Source organism: Apteryx mantelli, chromosome 19, assembly GCF_036417845.1.
Source record: "Apteryx mantelli isolate bAptMan1 chromosome 19, bAptMan1.hap1, whole genome shotgun sequence".
Taxonomy (NCBI): domain Eukaryota; kingdom Metazoa; phylum Chordata; class Aves; order Apterygiformes; family Apterygidae; genus Apteryx; species Apteryx mantelli.
The window spans coordinates 14,843,145-14,862,981 of NC_089996.1; the positions used below are offsets into that span (position 1 = coordinate 14,843,145).

At 50.3% G+C, this 19,837-nt stretch overlaps 1 protein-coding gene across 1 annotated transcript in view; it reads left to right on the plus strand.

Annotated features, from left to right (window-relative positions):
• The first annotated feature begins 1,268 nt into the window (after positions 1-1,268).
• The window catches only part of MAP2K6 (mitogen-activated protein kinase kinase 6), a 44,868-nt gene continuing 26,299 nt past the window's right edge, over positions 1,269-19,837 (plus strand). Inside the window, exon 1 of the mRNA XM_067308120.1 lies at positions 1,269-1,556. Coding sequence (XP_067164221.1) covers positions 1,541-1,556 — 16 coding nt within the window. The 5' untranslated portion in view covers positions 1,269-1,540. The remainder of the gene's footprint in view (positions 1,557-19,837) is intronic.

Consider the following 19,837-nt stretch of genomic DNA (forward strand, 5'->3'; position numbering starts at 1 on the left):
ATATTCCGTTTCAGGCTTAGGATAAACTTGCAACATCTGCTCTGCCTGCAAGGGGAGAAGAAAAAAAAAAAAGATTAGGAAATTGTTAATATTATATAACATGTCTGAGAGTTGCAGTCATAAGTCAGGATGCCATTGTGCTAGGCATAATTGTATAATGCACTCGGCATTGTATAAACACAAAGCTAAGAGGCTCCTTTCCAAGGGTGCTTTAAAACCTAAAACCAACAAGAGACAAAATGGAGCCCGCCTTTATTCTCTTTCCGTTGTATTTTTCCACTGCAGCATCTCTCGTTTTCATCGTAGCGTATCTCAGTGGGACCACGCCAAGGGGGACTTTTGCCCGGACCTGCCCGAGGTCGCAGGCCGCTCCGCACACGCCCAGGGGGGCTCGCAGAGTGGGGCGGCAATCGCACCCCTCCAGGCAAGGGTCCCCCTTGGGATGCACGCCAGAGCCACACGGCCGCCAGCAGCACAACGGCCTCCTCTGGGGGCACAGGAGGAGCGGTTACGCCGCCAAACCCATCCCGGCTGCCCCCGGAGCTGCTGAAGTCGCCCACCTCCGACGAGCGGAGACAGCGGCCGGCCCGGCTGAGGAACGAGCGACGACGCCTCACTCTTCCCAGCCACCCTCCCCGCGCGGCCGCTCCACCGAACTCGGCCGCGGGAGGCCGATGGCGCCGACCTCCCTTCCAGCCACTGCCCGAATTTTCCCGATTTTATCTCCGAGTTTCGAGCCCCACCGCGCAGGCCCACGAGGTATTTCTGTCAGGCAAACGCCCTCTTCGCGCGCAGCGAGGTAAGTTGGAAAACGACGGTGTGAAACACAGGCAGCCCGCCTAGCAGGGGGCCTCCCGCCCACCCTCTCCTCAGCGCGCTGGCAAACAGAGCCGCGTTATTTACTATAAAAAAAGGGGTGGAAAAAAAAGGTGATTTATGATTATTTAAAAAAAAAGGGGGGGGGGCGGGAAAGGCGAGTTGCCCCGCCGACCGCGCCAGGGGACGCCAGAGAGGCCGGGCTCCGCACGCTGCCCGGATTAAATAAATAAAATAAAATAAAAGGCAGCCGCCGCGCTGCTTCCGCGCCCCCGCCCGCCCCCCGGGGGAGGCGGCGCTGCCGCCGCGCCCGCGCGCAGGCTCCGCGCCCGCGCAGCGGCCCCCGCAGGAAGCGGCGCGCGCGGACTACAAGTCCCAGGAGGCCGCGCGGCGCCCGTCGGGAGCGCGCCTGCGCACTGCGCTCCGCCGATCCAAGTTTGGAGCTTTTAGCTGCCAGCCCTGGCCCATCATGTAGGTGCAGCAGAGCCTTCCCTACCATTGCAAGCAGGGGGGGAGGAAAACCCCCCACTTTGCAAGCTGCCCTGCAAAGTGTGCAATTGCACGGCCCCCCGCTGCAAGGAGACCTGCTGCAGCAAGTCAGGAAAACTCCAGTTGCATGAAGATTGAGCGCTTGCAGTTTGCATCTTTGTTGCAAAACTAGCTCCAGAAGAGAGGCAAGGCAAAGTCTTTTGTGCTCCCCTCCCCCATCAAAGCAAAGGGGAAAATGTCTCAGTCGAGAGGTAAGGCTCCTACTTCTGTTCGTTGCAAATATGCAAAAAGTCGTGCATGCATTTTTAAGTGCATGCATGCATTTTTCGGGATGCAATTGCATTTTGAAGTTTGAGGCTTTCAATGGCTCTCAGTTGCATTTCCTGTTTAGTATGTGCCTTTTTGCAGACACACACACACTCACACACACAGTTCCTGTAAGGCAGGGCTTGCAGTTCAGCTGTGCATTGACGTTATTTGAATTCTTCTGCGGGGATTACTGAGCCCTTTTTGCCTTTTGCACAGTCAGGACAGATAAAGGGTGTTGAAGAGCAGATGCATTCGCTACTGTATATATGCATGCAAAATGGGCACAATGCATGCGAATTGCAGATAATTTCAAGTGCAAAATTAAAGGAAACTTTTAGAGAAGTCTGTGGAGGAGATGAAAGGTGAAACTTGAGTGGAGTTACCGGGAATTAAATATATACCTATGTTTCCATGGGAAAGTATTGTTCTTGTGCCAGGACTGAGATCATTTTCCACCGATTTCTTCTCCTTAATATTTTGGTAACTTTTGGTCAGAGGCAACAGTGTGGTTTGTAACACCAGATCGCTAAGAGCATGCAGAAGACTGCTTTATTTAGCATTTATGAGCAGGGGCTCAGCACTCCGGATGGAGCGGGAGGGGGATATTTGGGTAGAGGACAACAGTGATTTTTACCAGTGCTGTGGGGAAGGCTTGATCTTGCTTTTTAAATTTGATTATTCAGGAGTTGCTTTGCCTTGTGTCCTGCAAGGGGGGGGGGGGGAAGCTGGAGGATTTAATATTACAAAAATGCTGTGGGAATGCAATAGTCCCTGCAAGACCAGACTGCGATGTTTAAGGAGTTGCTGCTCTGGCCATTCATTGTGAAAACAAATGCACATATGTCAGTGCCTGGCCATGCAGATGCAGCTTTTTGAGCTTCTTCTAAACATTTGGATTTCATACTGCAGCTTATTCTTGTATTTTGCAGCAATTGCATATTGAGGAACAGGGGGTTGAGAGCCATTGCATGGCCAGGTGGGAGAGCCTTCTCCACACCAGAACTTTTTTAACAGGCATGCATGAAGTCAGTGGCCTTTCACTATATGGCTTCCTAGGGGGACATAGGAAGGAGGTGCTTTCCAAGCTCTGGCCACACAGTTTTCCTTTGCAAGAAAAATGTAAAGTTGTTGTATAATTTATTCCTAATTTGGGTTTGCTGCAGTCATCTTTTCCAGCCAAGTAGAGAATTGTAAAAGTTTCCAAGAGAAAGAGCCAAGGAAGTTTGATAATGCAAAATTGAACAAAAATGATACCCACAGCACATTTGCAATACGCTCGCTTGGGGCTCTTCTGCACGCAGGAGGGTCCCTGCATGCTCCGGAGGGACAGGGCTGTGCTGGAGAAGGAGGTGCTTCTTAAGGAGCCCCCGAAAGCCTCGGAGGTGGGAGACACTGGTCAAGCGGAGCTGGGGAAGGAGACCTGTGCTGGGGTCGCTGGGGAGGGGGAGCAGCCCCTCATGCCTGGCTGGACATGCACCCTGCAGTTCCCAGCACTGGTCTCATCTCTCCTTCTCCATAGCAGAAAAATGGGAAAATGCAAGTAGCCAACCCACAAAACATGATCTCCATGAATGGCATCATTCTTGAATCAGTTTTCCACCCATCTCATGCTCTGCAATTTGAGTGCCTGAAGTTTGAATTCCTTGCATAGATAACTTTTTCAAGTTCAGCTGTTCAGGCAGAGGTTTTTCTAGGGAAGGGGCTGCAGTTGCAGGGTCTGCACCAAAAGCATCATTCTTTGGGATGAATTAAGGCATAATCTGCCTTTCGGAATCAGCTTGCTTGTGCTGCATAGGAGGTCACTCTTCAGGTTTCTAAAATACTAAACAGATTTGGCTGCTGAGCTGTGCAGCCTTCCCCCTGTTTTGGGTTGTTGCCAAAGTTGTTCTGAGAAGTTGGCAGAGATTTTTTTTAATGCTCCTTGTCAGGGGGACAGTAGGCAAGAGAGGGTCATTCTCCGATAAGACCTCTGATATTCCATGCAACAAATTTCACCCTCGTTAAGAGCACAAGATCACTCAGACACTATGTTTGCCATTTGAAGGAGCTACTTCCAACAACCATAGCATTTGCCTTAGAAGAGAAAACTCTACCTGGGGTTGTGAAGCAACAGTTTCACTCTGGTTCTTTCCATAGCAGAAAATAGCAGATGCTCACAGCATCTCGCTCGTAATACCCAGCCTCATTATCAGCGCACTGCGGGGAGACTTCCTAAGACTGTGGTCAACAAAATACAGACCAAGGCAGAACAACTACCACCAGCACAAACACCTGCATTTTGGTGCACGCTCATTTCTACTTTCATTCCCCCTTTTAAGTTGCAAAATGGTGTTTAGGTGGATGGAGCAATGCATGGAAAATACAGTTCCCCCAAGCATAGAACATGCATGCAATCTGCTCCTTACCTTTGGAGTTAAGTTCACGCTGGACAAGTGTGCCTTGATTTTGATGGTAGTTCAGAAGAAATTGAATTGTTGCCCAAATATGGAACATTTGGCTGTCATGACTAATAGGATATTTTTCTGGAAGAGAAAAAATGCGGAAGTCCATATTAATTACAAGCTAAACACAGTTTGAAGCCATAAATCTGAACTCTTGTGACAGCAGATACATTCAAGAGTCTTCCAAATTCATTGTAATGGATGAATTATTCACTTAAGCCCACATCAGAGAAAAAACTGCAAATATGCAAATTTCTCCATTGAAATTGCAAAAGGGAAGGGGAAAGTTCCCATTAGGGCACTAATTCATAAATAGTTCATTGAAATGAGGTACATTTAACTACCAAGTATTGCTGCTCATTGATCTCATTCTTAACTCTTGCACTTAGTTATTTCAAATATGATTTTTTGTTCTCCAGGCTCAAAAGGGATACTGAAATTATGAGAAACATGTCCCACGTGATGCAGGCTGAACATGTACCCTATGGACTTTGATCAAAGGCACTGCACCTATTCAGAATACTACTTTTTAAAGTACTCTTTTTCCCCAGCTAGTGTCAATGGAACAGATGCAAAGCCTAAATGGTAGCTTAAAAAAGCATCCTGGGTAGATGGCAGGTTTTCACTGGTATAAAAATTAACCTTTCAGCATCGTGAAGATCCCTGTTGGTTGTGCAATGCGCAGTTTGCCTACTCAGCAGCACCTCCGAGCTTCTTGCCATTAACACCCTCCCCTTACGCAGTGCCTTGGCAGGGGAAGGCTTTGCAAACGCAGGGTGAACCGAGACCTGCCACAGTCAGCGAGGTGCCAGTCTAGCAAGGCCTGGGCTAGCAGGAGCCACCAACTGCAGTTCAAGCTTTATTTTTTTAAAAGAAAAATTAAGAATTACTATTCTACCTTGCTGCCCATACCATGTCCTCCACAGTTGTGGTGGAGCACGTCTGTACATGCTTTGGCCCAGAGGAGGGTCTCGGGGACCTGCAATGAGGAGCAGCCCCCAGGGAGCCCGGGTGGCCACGGGCAGTAGCGCTCCAGCTTGCAAAAAGCTGGAGCACATCTGCAGGGTGCCCTGTCCCTGCAGCCACTTGGCACCTACCGCACAGGTGCTCATGGGGACAGCAGCTCCCTGGTGCTAGCCAGACTGCTCAGCAGCCACAGGGACACACTTACAAGCACTTAAAAACCATAAAAGTAATTGTAGCAATAAAAGCAGTAAGTTGCAAAGGAAAAAGGAGTAAAGACCCGTTTTCTCCTCCCCACTGCAATAAGTGTAGGTCTCTCACCACCACACTGAAGCCTTGCTCAGTTGGTACTTTAGTCACCAGAGTCAACCCGAGCTCGCTCTGGGGCGCGTTCCCCCGTGACACACACTGGCTGTTAAGGTGAAGTGAATGATACGCGATTAAAACCACAGGAGCAATTTAGAGATGAGACACTTGATTCTTGCAAGAGCATTGGCATTAATGGAGTACAATTACCTTGAAAGTCACAGGGACTGTTTGCCAATTGTGCGTACGCTGTGGCTACAAATAATAACCAAGATGACTAAAATATAGGTTTCCAATATGCACATTCAATGTCAATTGTTTCTCTTGCTGAAAAGAGCTGTAAGTAAAGACATTTAAAACCACCTCATCCAAACCAAGTTCCATCCTTTAAGGTTTTTAAGAATTATATGGTGGCACTAGAAGGAAAATTTAAAATAACATGGGATCTTCCATAGCACAGGAGCATGAACTCCCTTGCAGGTCTCCTCTGTGAACATGCATTGAGGACCACAGTTCTGTTGCCCTGTTCACAGCTCTATTTCCTAACTCTTGTCCCCTGGGATACCCACCTCCACCCTGCAGATTTGCATTCGGTCTGCCCAAACCCTCCTGCCCCATGGCAGCAGCTTGCTTCAGCTCCAAAACCCCACGTGAAGCTCTGCATCTCTGCTCCTGCCTCCCGGGAAGTTACCATGCTGCAACAGTAGCGCAGGCAACCGGTCAAGGCGGTGGCAGCACTTTCAGACAGCAGCGGGTAGGAAAAAAAGTAATTCTGACCAACTAAAGTAAAGGCAGTGGGCTAGAAAGCAGCGCACGCAGATGTCACTGCAGTCACTCCCATTTCGGGGATGATCAATGCATTGGAAAAGTTCGGCAGCATATCCATACAGCTACCAGGCTCATGGAAGCAGCATCATTATGAAATATGTTGAGTCAGTCTCAGGTGGCTGGATAAATCATGGGACTGTTCTTTTAATTTTAGACATGGCCAGAGCTATAATTAAAAAAAATGTTTCATTACCTGTAGAGTTACTTAGCTCCCTTCCTTAGGGCCTGTCTGGGAATAGTTTAAGAGATTAGCATTATCAGCTAGAGCAATGTTAGCACTAAAGCAGATCTAGGACCCTGGACTTGTGCCACATTAGATATTATGTTCTGTGGTGAGAGAGCTGGTGAAGGCCATTCAGCAAAACATCTATATTTACTCAGTGTGCAAAAAAGGTTTTTTGCTTGTCTTCCAAATCCACGTTATTTTGCATGTCGACAAGTGCAAATGGAAAAGCGTCTCTTCCACAAGGTAATCCTGGCTCAGTAAAAAGCAGTTTGGAAGGGGGAAGCCCAGGACTCTTGCTTGTAGTTATTTTTTTGCCTCAAAGCCAAAATTAAAGCTATCCTTCCTTTTAAGCTAGGAACTCCAAACACTGGGTTGACATTTCAGAGTTCATCCCATCATTAAAGTCTCTAGGGTGCTAAAGTACTTCTGAGTCAGCTTTACTTTGGAGGTGTTGCAAACAGATGCTCAACATCCTTCAGCAGAGCTCCAGGAAGCCACTCGCACATCTCTGCCTTGCGGTGCCAGCCAAGCTCTGGCTGAACATCGCATCGCTCCAGAGTTGCACCTAGTATCGCATAAGGGCCCCAAATTCATATGAACATGGGGAGGAGAGCATCAGATGGGCAGTTTGGGGTGGGAGCTGCTCAGGCTCCCATCCCTGGAAGGTGGCTGCAGACATCACTTACGGGGCTGCTGCAAAAAGCAGTTCTGCATGCAGTGAAGCCCAGGAAGCGTGCAGACAGCCAGGGGCCTTTACAACTCAGATACAGTTTCATATTTATAAGAGACTTCAGAGAAAGAAAACATTTTTTCCTGTCAGAGCAGGAAAACTTGACTGACCCGGGCTGATCTAGTTTCTTGCTGTTTTGTTAGCCTACTTAGCTTGCAATTTTATAATCACAGCTAGATTTTTCCCAGCCTACTCCGCACAGAGCAAAAAAAAAATCATTAGAAGAAGCTAAAGCCCAAGCAGCATCCACTCTCCCTGCACTCAGATGAGACTGGTGGAAAGTAAAACAGCAGAAGTTGCAGATGAGATGCCAAAGATAAGGCAGCAACAGAAAATAAGTGCAGGAGTCAACACTTCACTGGCTGCCGTGAGAGGCCTTTTGTGAAGGCTGAGTAAGCACAGGCTTCATAGCTGCTTTTGAAGGAGAATCTTCTCAACAAAAATACGTAATGGCACTCCATGAAACAACGCTTACCAGTGCCAAATGGCCTCAGGGCATCATGCGTCTGCTCTGCTGTGGAAGACCCAAGCAACATGTTTCTGCACTTACTTTCATAATATAATGGGGTCTGATCATGAAATTTCTCATTCATGTGCTTTCAGCAGGGCATAGCTCAGTTATTCATTGGTTTGATGCTCAAGCAACGAGTTACATTATAAAAATACAGCTTTGTTCCATGTTATCATTTCGCATGTTTATTGCTTCTCCAGTAGTTTAAGGGCAGATATAGAAAGCAACTTAAAATTCCATCTTTAATGGTTCTAAAGTAATAGAATCCCATGTGGAAAAAACAAACCTCAATAACCAGGATCATTGAGGAGAAAAGGGGAGAGAATTTTTAAAGAGTAGCCCAGAACTGATTACTAACTTGGTTTCCCTAGACTTGCTCCACTATATTCTTTCTCATTACCTCTCAACATACCACACCTCACTTCCTAACGAGCAGTATATTGGGGATCCCCCCCATAACAGCCCACTGGACCTGCATGCTCACACCAGTATCTGCACAGAGGCGATAAAGCCCTCCAAAAAGGGGACACAGATGAGAAGGTCCTGTTGGCACAAGCTGTGTGCTGAGGTTTGTACAGCACCTAGCACTGCCCTTGGCCCAACAGACCCCATCACCCCAGGGCACTTCTCCAGCACTGCCAGCTGGCGTTATTTGAGGCACAATTTCCAGCCTTAATTTCAACACAACTCATTCCTCCTAGTGCTACTTTAACTGCCTACAATTAGGGTCTCCAGTTGCTGCAAAAATACTGAGAAATAAAGCCAAGTTTGGCTTCATAAGGTCTGGATTTTTTTTTCCTCTTTTAAGCAGCTGATGCAGCCTTTTAGAAAAGGAAGCATTATGCTGATCATACCATTTATGCACACTACTGCCCAAGGTTTAAAAGCACATGGATGTTTGACATCCATTGTAGTTTTATTTGAGAAGCTGAAGCACCTGTAGGATCCAAGAACAACTGTCCCCCTTTTGGTTAGGTGCATCAACAGGAAAAGGCAGTGACTTTATGTGCTATCATTAAAACACCAGAAACCCTTTAGGCACAGCTACATCTTCAGCAGAACTGCTGAAGCACAAAGCCCCAGCACTGTCCCAAAACACCTTGCCAGGAGCACAAGCTGCAGTGCAGGGTCCCCAAAGGGGCAGTGGGACCCCCAGCTCCCGCACCAGGCCAGCCAGCACTCCTGGTGGTGCTGGTGATGTGCAGGCAGAGATCTGAGCTTGCTTCCCAACCACAGGCAGAGTTTGGAGCAGCAACAGGACATGGAAACTGCAATAGTTTTCACTGCAAACTTGAACCTCACTGAAGTTTCGGAGGGGGAGATGCGACCTTTAACTGCAATACTCATGCAGGTTTGCTTCTTTTAACAGAAAGATGCTGATGGTTGATGCCAAAGCTCATTCCCAAGCAGACCTTAGTACTTAACTGTACTAATTAAATGTTTTCAGAAACCACAAGATTGACCTTCACTGCGTGCCCACAGATTTTTCTATTTAGCAAGCACAAGGTTGACAGAGTAGCCTCTTAAGGGAGAAGAAAGGCAATGCTCCAGATACTGTTGCTTTTTTCAATCTGTTCCAAACTGTTTTCAGCTTTTTTAGCTATAAGAGATAGAAACCATAATCCCCTAATGACTGCTACCACCAGAAACCAGCTTAGAGACGATGAGAGCTAGCATCGGATAAAGCAGAGTCTGATTAGATAGTTAACACGCATAAAACCGAGGTTTACTCAGATCTCTGCAAGAAGCCACAATAGCTGTTATAAGTACAGATACTTAGGTAACCTATTCTGTGTGGTATAGGGTTGTCCTCTGAAAGACACCCTCTGGAAAAAATACAGGCAATTAGCATCAACTCTGACTTCCTTACCTTTCCCAAGGACACCAGTAATGTGCTTATTACTAATAAAACTTGGAACATCTCTACTGAGGACTTGAATTACTGCCAGAGAATCAGTTGTACAAATTAACTAAAAGACCAGACTGGTGCACTGCATAAAAGGACATCGCAGAACAGCCCACTGATAGAGCAGCATCCCGACTGAAGGGAGAGCCCAAAATAGTCCCTGGCAGCCAGAGGGAGTGACACAGACACGGCAGTCAGAGATTATTAGTAGTAAATTGCTTTCTGAAGATAAGAAAGGCTGAATTCGCAGCAGGCACCTTTTGGCAGAGCAGGACCTTTGGGCTTGCATCTCTCCAGCGCACCACAGGGGAGGCATGCCACCCGGAGCTCAGGGCTCTGCCCTCGCTCGTACCCATCTGAGCAAGGCAAAATAGCAAGCTTTTTTTTCCATGTGGCATGACTAAAGTTTCATTCATGTCATTAGGCAGCTTCCTTTATGCCTAAGCATGTGATTTTTTTTTTTCCCCTCAAAAACATTTGGTACTTCCCCCGCAAGAAATCAGAAGCTTTTAGGTCTGATAAGAGGCTGGAACAGCTTCCTGCAGTAGGAGAGCAGTCCTCCGCTCGCTCTTCCTGCGCGCACCTCAAAACAACGCCGGTATCCGCAGCATTAAAAAGCACTTACTTTGCCTTGTCAGACACTGATTTGGGGCCCATCCTGCAAGAGCACCTCCCCAGCCAGCCCCTCTGGCAGAGAGGGGTCTCTTCTTGGAGGACCTTGCTTTATAAAGGCACTGCTGCAGCAGGAGCAATCCGGGAGAGTGAATCAGAGCAGATTCAGAGCAGCTGCAGCCCGTAAGTCCCTCATTTGGAGGGGCTGGGGCCAGAAAAAAAAATTTTTTTTTCTTCCCCCTTAAAAGAAAAGCTGAATGTGATTTTTTTTTTTTTTTCATATTCTGATCTTGAAAGTACTTATGCGTGTGCTGAACTTGGAGCAGGCAGGTCTTTCTGCGGGAGTCAGTGGGACTGAATGTGCCTGGAGTTGAGCACACACATAAGAATTTACAAGGTTGGGGATATATTTTGTCCCGGTTGCTAAGTAGAATGGACATTATGGGTCTGTGTAGGTGATTTATACTACCCTGCTTTCTCTTGGTTTCTTTTTTCCCCCATTTCTGCTTATCTAGTCCTGCAACCTGGAAAAAAAATGCCATTTTTGAGAGCATGTGTGTTTATAACTGGAACTACAGTCTTGAATCTTGCGCAGAGACTTCTATGGAGGCTTTGATAGAAAGGCTTATAAAGGGAGTTTTGTGTTTGCAGCTCCTGATTTAGAAGGCTGGGTGGAGGGATGTAGCCTTCTAACGGGGTGTGATCCACGTGGACGTACGCGGACAGAAAAAACCTGCCCGGCTGTGCCAGGGGCGCTTTATCGGGGGAAAAAACTGGAGAAGCCTTGGCGTCTTCCATCGCGGCGCTGCGTTGCGGTGCGTTTCTTCGGCGCGTTCCCCAAACTGAAGCAAACCCCCCCACGATAAGAACGGGGGAAATTCCCCTCGTCACGCGCTGTTTGCTCGATTTTTTTCGCTGAGGGACGAGCACGCGTTTGCAGCCCGGCCCGCGGCCCCTGCCCGCGCACCCCCAGCAAGCGCTCCCCGGCTGTTTGCTCGGCCGCGTTGCCAGCAGAGGGAGCGTGAGCTGGTCCCTGCCGTCTACGCTCCCCGGACCTGTCAAATACCAGCTCTAACAATTTTGCTACAAAAATCAGCAAATAAGCTCATAAATGGGGGGAAAAAATAATAATAAAAAAAAAAGGCAAGAGAGGGCTGTTTAACAGGGTGGCACAAAGGCAGATCAGTCAACGTCTTGGCTGTTGCGAAAACTCAATCACAACACTGGGCTGAACTTCAAAAAACAAATTCCCCATGAGGACGTTTGAAGCAGGGGAGCAGATACCGTTGCGTCTTCGTGCTGCCGGCGTGACGGTGCTGTGCTAACGTGAGAAAACCGCCGTGGGCTGCGAGGGGAAGGCCGAGCCTGAGCAGCGTCTCGCTGTGCCCACGATTAGGTGTTGATTTTAGATGCTTCTGAGTGTTATTTGCACCGCAGAAGAGGTCCTAAAATTCTCTTCGATTTAACACTTTTACTTGAAACAAACCGTTGCCAGCTGCCAAACCGAATCGCGTAGCTTGGGAAATGAACAGCAGCGTTTCTGCCTTGGGGGGGGTCTTGCACAGCTCTGGCGCTATTTAAACCTTTTGAACCCAGAGATGATGTTTTCCCGTGAGGAGCAGAATGACAGTGGCAGGTTAAACTGTGTAGTTTAACACAGCACCTCTAGTGATGAGAAAACTTCGGCACGCGGTGAAGATACTTGCTAAAGAAATGGCTTGGGACACATTTCTCTATTTCCATGAATATCTTCATTTGGAAGTAAAAGTTATCAACGCTCTAACTACGACTCTCAGAATAACGAAATTAAATGGCCAGTTGTCCCTCGATGGTGTTTGGAACATAAATTGCTCATTTTTTTCCTAAGGTGGCTTTGTTCATGAGCATAAAATTAAAACCCGAGGTTTTATATGCAGTGCATCAGCAGTAGAAGATGGCTCGATAACAGCACAGCTAGTGTCCAGCATTTACAATATGCCGAAGAAGTTAAATCTGTTTTTGGTAAAATGAGACTCCCGTGGCTGCCTGGAGAACATGGTAACAGAAATAAAACCATAGATCAGATTACCATGTGATACCATTTATGTTTCATTACATCCCACTGGGCGGGTGATGACACCGAGACAGAAATCCCTCCGAAAAGGAGGGATGCCTGTTCGGTGAGCAGAGAGATCTCTGCAAAAAGATACGAGTGCTTTAATACATTGGGAGCAGCAGTTCCGAACTGAGGGACAGTAAGCGTATATGCTTTTTTGTCGGGGTTGTCCCTTTTGGTTGGGTATGGCTCAGACGTAGGCTTCAAACCTGCAGACAGCCAGGCAAGGCACCCAGACTACAGGCGCTTGCCGTCAAGACTTAAGCTGACAGTCCAGGAGAGCCCTTAAGAGCACGTTCCTGCTCAGCCTGGCACTGAAGCACAGCCTCGGCGGGCTCGTGCGCTCGTGTTAAGCACGTGCTTAACCGTGAGCATCATCAAGGCGTAAGAACTTCCCTGGCCAGAGCTCTGCAGAGACCAAAGGCAATCTGTTCTCTTTGGGGGGGAATGAACCTCTGTGGTGGGGTCCTCGTCCGAACCGTGGTGCTGCTGCTTCAAAAACAACTTGCACCGAGCCATCAGGAGAAAAGCCCGGCTGTGCTGAACACATTCAGAAGCTGAACACCAAAATTGAAACTTGGGTGAAACCTCCAGCAAAAAGGCATGTATGGGCCGTCTCGCAGGCAGGAGGTTATTGTGGCCTATCTAAAGCCAGATTTAAGAAAGTTGTTTTCCGAGGCTCTGCAGAGCAAGGTTGAAAGGACGTGGATGTTTTGCTACTGTGGCAAGTTTTTCAAGGAGCAGCGAGTTAGGAAAATGAAGAACCATCTTTTAGCGGGGTTGGGGGCTTGCAAACTTAAGACAAATCCAAGCTCCCACCGTGACTGGGGCAGAAAGGACACCTGATTTTATGCTGTGTATAAAGAGGCATGCTGCAGTCTGCTAAATATTCATGTAGGAAGGCAGTCAGAGCCCCCTAGTTGCACGTGGTCACCCATTGCGGTATTTTGAGGTGAAATCTCGGTGGATAAGAGGAAACGAAACAAGCAAGTGGAATAATGAGAGTAATTTAAAGCTCGCGGGTGAACCTGGAGCATCCTTTTTCCCACGCTCAGCGTGAGAGCTTCAGCTCCCGACCGAAGGGGCTGAAGTAGGCAGAAGTAGCCACCGGCAGAGCCTGTGGAGGCTTTTTAGGGTGCTTTTGCTGCAGTGAGGGGCAGAGCACATGCCAGCCCCTGTGCCAGGGTGCGGAAAGGCAGCGCAGGGCACAAGAAACTTGGTTAGGACCTGGCCAAGAGCTTCCAGGAGCTGAAAGGCTAATAGTTGTAAGGGCTGAGTGCATTCCTCTCCCTTTATTAGTTTATTTTATGTAAGGAGCAGAAAGCCCAGATTGCTCTTGGTTTGCAGAGATTCTAATCTGCCCAGGGAGGCTCTGCTGCAAGTGAGGACGGAGATGGCCATTTTTGCAGGGCGGAAGGTGGAAGTCGGGTGTCTCCAGGCTCAACCTTCAGGCGATGTACGTTAGCACTCGTCTGTTGACTTACTTATTGTTTGCAGACTTTGGGTAAGTCATCCAGCATCTGTCTGTCTTTGCACGGCTTGATCCATCGAAGTTTGCAAAGCGCTTTCCCTTTCCACCGTGCAAAGCCCTGCTCGTATTGCCTGGAGGAGTGGGAGATGATGGGCTCCGTGACGAAGTGCATCCCCCGTGTGGCGGGTCGCATCCACCTCCGCTGGCATCTGGGCGCCCATGGCAGGTGCTCTTTGACAAAAAAGAAATGCAAACGGAGGTAGTGGTGGGGAAAGCAGCCACGGCCTCCCCGTCCTGGTGCACAAAAGCCCTGTTGTTCCCAGGGTGAATTCCAAGGGCCTTTCTCCAGGTCCGATTCCAGCAAACTCCCACTGGATGCAGGCGACCAAGGTTTTGAAAACAAAGCAGCAACTACACCAAAAGTCCCTCATAAAAATCCCCCCAAGGGCCAGGAGGCTCCTGACAAACAGCTTCCCCAGCCTGGGATTCCTGTGGATTTCCTAATTTGAGATAAGCAGCAAAGAAAACAGTCCGCGGGACAGGAAGGCAGCGAAGCCAGTGGACCTTGGCAGAAGGAAAACACAGGCTTGATTTATGGTTTACTGGTGATTTGAGGGAGCGACTCCCCCTGCTGCTCGTATCGCTCAATTTTTATTAGTGTTATTTCTAGCGATAACTGGGGCAGTGGGAGAGGTCACGGGGGCTTGCAGATGGGCCTTGCGGCTCCACGGGATCTCCCTCCACTGCCGTAGCTTTTCCGAAACATTTCTGCTGGGCAATATTGCGCCAAATGCCATGGCCGCGTGTTTGGCACCCCTTACTCAAACATGGGCGGTTTGACCCCATTCTTCGGGTCCTCCCGCGGGGCAGTGTCACCGTGAGCTGCAGGTTGTGCCGCGGCTTGCTCAGAAAAAGCCCTTTTTGTCCTTTTGTTTGCCAGCCGAGGGCCAAGGTCCTGATGGCCTGTTGGCAGTGGAGGTGGCTTTGGCGCTTGCAGCCTCGTCTGGGCAACAGCAAATTATGACCTAGGTCTGGAGAACTTGGGACAGCGTGGAGGGAGCAGAAGAGTTGAAGTTGTTTTTCTCTTGGCATAATGAGGACAGCTTGGGCCAGATAGGGAGCACTGGATGGAGAGAGGTGCATGTGCATGCAAACAAGGGTCAGGGAACTTGCCTGCAGCCCCAGACGGGGTCCTTGGGGCTGCAGCTACTGCCTGCACATCCTGATGGCCAGTCTCATCTGCCCACTGTCTCCTTCCCTCCTTATCCCATGGGTTATACAGCAGAGTGTGTCAGTCATGGAGCATCTCCACAGCTGGAGTGAATTGTCGGAGGACCATAGATTCCCATTTCCCACCGGCCCAGGACATGCCTGCGCTGAGAAGGAAGATGGTGATCTCCTGGAGATGCATGGTGCAGCAGGGCTCCTGCTGGTGGCTGGTACCTGTGCACAACTGCCTAGCACCCGATGAGGCACCTGCACCGTGCTAGAGCCTGGCTCTGCTGCATCCAGAGTGCCTTCTCTGCTAGGTAACGTTGCCACCTTTTGCACAGAGATGCCAACTATATGTAAGGAGTCCTGCCCTTTCCCCCAGGCCATCAAAGTTCTCGCGGGCTGGTGCACATACAAGATGAGTTCAGCCAAAGTGTTGTAACAGGAGTTTTAATATTAAGGTCTTTTGTGCCCTATCCTGAAATCTGTAGGTAGGCCGAACCCTGATTTCTACCATCTCCCGCTGTTTGTCATCACCTGCCTGTTTCCTCCGAGCTGTAAGCATTAGGAGGGAGCGTGTGGCGAGCAGGATTGTTTTCTTTCCTGGCTGCAGTTCTGCGTTATTCACCTGCTGTTGGTAGCTCAGGGCGATGCTGGTGTGGAGGGAGCATGGTGGGGAGGAAGGGTGGGCAGTCTTTGCGCTTCTCCTCCACAACCGTAAACTGCTTCTGAGTGTGCCTGTTGTCAGTGAGATGTTATATGAGCAGTCAGAGTACGGCACTGGTACAAAAAGCTATGCAGGTCCCCAGCTTAAACCAGTACAGAGGTGGCAGATAGGGGATGCAAAGTCCCTTTGTACATGGCAGCTCAGAGTTGGTCAAGGGACCATGGTCTTGGACAGTGGTTGGCTGTTTCCTGATGGACTGTGAGTGTGAAAAGGGCGCTGAAGGCCCCTTTTCCTATCACGATGGTATTCCTGTGAGCAAACACCGGAGGGAGGTGCAGGGAACACGTAGAGGCAGAGCCCAGCTTGGAGGTGCGGTCCCAGGTCCCCAGCCATGGAGAGTAAGCAAGTGTTGGAGTCCATAAAACAGCTCAGCAAGGTTGCAGCAACATCCGTGGGGCACGAAAGGTCATCCTGAACCATCATACCCCGTGCCTTGCCACCAGGTCGTATCATCCCCTTCATCAGATGGTCGACCTTCATCTTCAAACTGGTGTTGGGGGTTTGCTGCCCCACAAAACCTGTTGGAAGGTTGTTCCAGCATGTGATTGCTCTGGTAGTGCTTGGCTTCCAGTGAGCTCCTATGGACTACAGGAGGTAAAAAGCTGTCGTAGCCCCCTACCCCCACTTCCCGCCACCCCTGCAATCCTGAGGTCGGCGTGCGTGTCTTAGCACAGGATCTCCTGTCTAATCTCTATCAAATGTCTCTTCCGTTTCACGCTCAGAAAGTCTTAACTCGTCTAAAATTTAGAGGTGCCGTCTTATCAGAGTGACAGACTCCCGTAACCGAAATGTGCAGATAGATAAGAAGAAATTGCATCCCTTTGGTTTCTTTCTGTACTGACACGAATAAGCTGACACAGTAGGCTGCCGCCCTTTCGCAGAACGTGTTAAGCGAAAAATGAGCAGAGTGAGAGAGATCAGACCGAATCACGAAATTAGCCTCAAAACAGAATTGCTGAAATATGGAGCTTGCTGAAAGGCAGGCACGTAGGTTCTGATATTTGCACAGTTTGGTGGCATTTCTGTGGGTTTCTGACCGGTAGGGTACAGGCGTTAGTCTGCTGGAGTCCTGCCGGCAAAGCTGGCTGCTCCGAGCGTTGCTCGAGCGTTTTGCGCTCGCCCTGCTCAGAGCTTCGCCCAGCGTCTCGCGTCGGAGGCCAGGCGTAAGGCCGGTGCGCAGGACTGACCTTGCGCGTTTGCCCTGCAGCAGAACTTAACATCTTTGTCTTCGCTGTGTTTGTGCCGCAGCGGAGCTGACGTGCGTCAGGCACCGCGAGTTGAAAACGCAGCTCTTCCCTGCAGCAGAGACGGGCCCTGAGACACAAATAACACCGGCTTAATCTGCGCGGACGTTGCACAACCTTCCCCGCGCGGTTCATTCAGTGCGCCTCAGTCGCTCCTTGCAAAACCCCGGCTATTTTGGTTCGGGGCCTCTCCTGTGCTGTATTGATTACAGGTTGCAGGATTGAGTCATCGGAGCAAGCAAGCGCTGCGAGGACGAAGCCCGCGGGCAGCTGCCTGCTCCGCTCGTGCTCCGGCACCGCGGCCTCTGCGGGCCGCAGCAGCGGATCGTTTCGTTCCCAGCAGCATAACGGAGGTGCTGACGGTATCGGCACGGAGTTCGGGATCTGTCGTATGCAGCGAGAACCGCTCGCAGGGCTGGGCACACTGCGCCCTGACCTTCAGGAGCGCTGGGAATTCACACGGAAGAGGACTCCGCCATCGCTGGCTCCCGTGGCGTGCCATCAGCCCAGGCTTTGCCGGTGGCGTGGGTTTCCAGACGTTGATTTTCCAGATGTCGGCGGAGGGTTTTTCTCTCTCGTTATCCTCACTGCCCAGGCTGACTTTGCAAGAAGAAAGTAACCGCCTCTGGGCTTTGGCTCCGAGGTCGCCTGCTCCTTGCCAAACCCGGTTTGGTTGTATTATTTGGGGTGATGTGTCGGCTGCATTTAAGGCACTGGGAGATTTGCCACTTCCCTGCTTAGGAGCAGGTCCCCGGCTGAGCGCAGCGTGCCTCGGTGTCAGCCGGCTCCGCAGAGGAGCGGGAGAGGAAGAGAACCAGGAAAAGTGACTCAAGCGCTCTGTTTAGCCCAGTGGCATTTCCAGGTTTGGTGTTAAATGAGTTTTTTTTTTTTTTTTTTTTGAGAAGAGCACAGAGGAAGAATGGAAGTACCAGAAATTCAGAGGAACTGCATGCTGTCCCGTGGATATCTCCGAGCCTGGCCTGGTGTTTCAGCCATATCCTGATTCCGGTGCACGTTGGCAAGGTCCATGACAGTCATAAACGTGCTCTCGCCTTTCCTGCTTCCCGTCCCAAAATACGCTTGCTGGGGAGGGGGGAAAAAAGAAAGGAAGTAATGCTTCAGCTCTCTCTCGAGAGAAAGGTGCGAGTCTCGGCCAGGGCAGGGATCCGCCGGCGAGCCAGCGGGTGCAGGCGAGCAGCTCCGCGGCAGCAAGGCGAGACGAGGAAACGCAGCGGTTAGGAGCCGTCTCGCAGTGCCGCCGCACGCGGCCGCTCCGCTCCCTTCCCGTGAGCAGCCCCACGAGGAGTTGTTAAGGAAACGGATTTCCAGTTTGCCGTTTCCAAGGAGTTATTGCAAACGGCCGCGAGTGAAGACACAGATAAGAGACGTGCAAGGAACGGCCTCCCCGTGCTGTGCAGCAGAGGTGCCGCGTTCCCCGCCAGGGTGTCTCCGTCGGCCCCCGACCGGCCCGTTTTTCCCCTGCAGCGATGGAGAAGCAGCCAGGTGGTGGCACTTGGCCACCCCTATCTATTGACAGGGATGAGGAGAGAGCAGCTTAATGACGCTTCAAGGAGGCAAATGCAGCAAAACATTCACTTCATCTCTTCCCTTGGCCTTTCGTTGAAACTTCAATAGCTTTTAAGAATCTCTTTCATTCACATTCCTTTTCTGCGGCTTAACGAGGGGCTGGAAAACAGATTTTTCGGCCCACTTCCGTGCCACTTGCTGCACCTAGCTTTTGTTTCTTTCCAGAAACTGTGGCTTGGCTGAAGATGTGCGTTCACGAACAGCGCGGTGGGGGCAGCTCAGGTCTCGCTCCGTCCTGCCCGCGGCACCCCGCTCTCCCCCTTTGATGATGCTGCTTTACCTGGTGCTCTTGTAGTGTCAGTGGGAGGGTTATCAAAATACGTGATCCCAGCGGTCCCAGCCTGGGCGGTTGAGCGGTGGGAGTAGAAGGCCTCCCCGTGAGCCACCCCAGGCGATCCACCAAACCCCTGTCACTGCCACCAGCCCACCGGGTGCCTCTGTATCACCTGCAGATCTGTCCCAAAGACATTTGAAACCAGCGGGCACGGTCTGGTCACCTGTTCTGACTTCCCATCTAGCATAATTCAATGGATTTGTGCCAGGCAAAGGAAGGAGGTGGTGATGAAGGGGGGGGGGGGGCAGATGCCTGCAGGCCTGCCGCGAGGACCTGCGAGAGGGCAGGTGGGCTGTCGCAGGGAGATGGCAGCCTTGGCAGGTGAATCTGTGCTCATATAACCACCAGAAGTCGCTAGCTCATGAATTTGTGCCTGTTTGCGTTTGTTCTTTTTGACCGAGGGCTCGACTGGAGTTTCAGCTGGACTAGAGCCAGCTTGTGAAGAGTCCAGGTCCCGTCCCGGGAGCGCGGCTGCTCCCTCAGCCCTGCAGCCCGCTCACTTTAAACACACGTTGTTATCTGTGTGCATTCCCATCCTTAGGCGCAGCGCTTTGGCAGGGAGCGGGAGGCGCCTCTGCTCCGTGACTGCTGTTTAGTCTGGAGGCGGTGGGTGCTGCCCGCGGGAATGCAGGAGCGCGCCGCACCGCTGCGCTCCTCGGGCTTGGCTGGGGCCTCCTCGGCGGTGGCATTCCTTGGTGGAGAGACATGGGCAGAATTCAGCGCTTTTCACCTTGATAATTGATGAGTGGCTGACGAGTTGCTGGAGCATGATAGCTGAGGATGGTGCAAGACAGCCAAGTCCATCACCCGCCAGTGCAGCTGCTCATGTGTCTCAAGATGGGCTTGTGGCAGCTGGGACCATCACTCGTGTGTTAACCTTTAGTAATTTGCAAGCATAAATAATAAACATGTGAGATGATCTTTAATACTTTTCATATTAAAAAATTGGGGGGTTTTACCCTCTTTGGTCAGCTTGTGTGAGAGTGATGTTGAACATGCGGTTGCTGTGTCTCCTGCAGCAAGTCCCCGA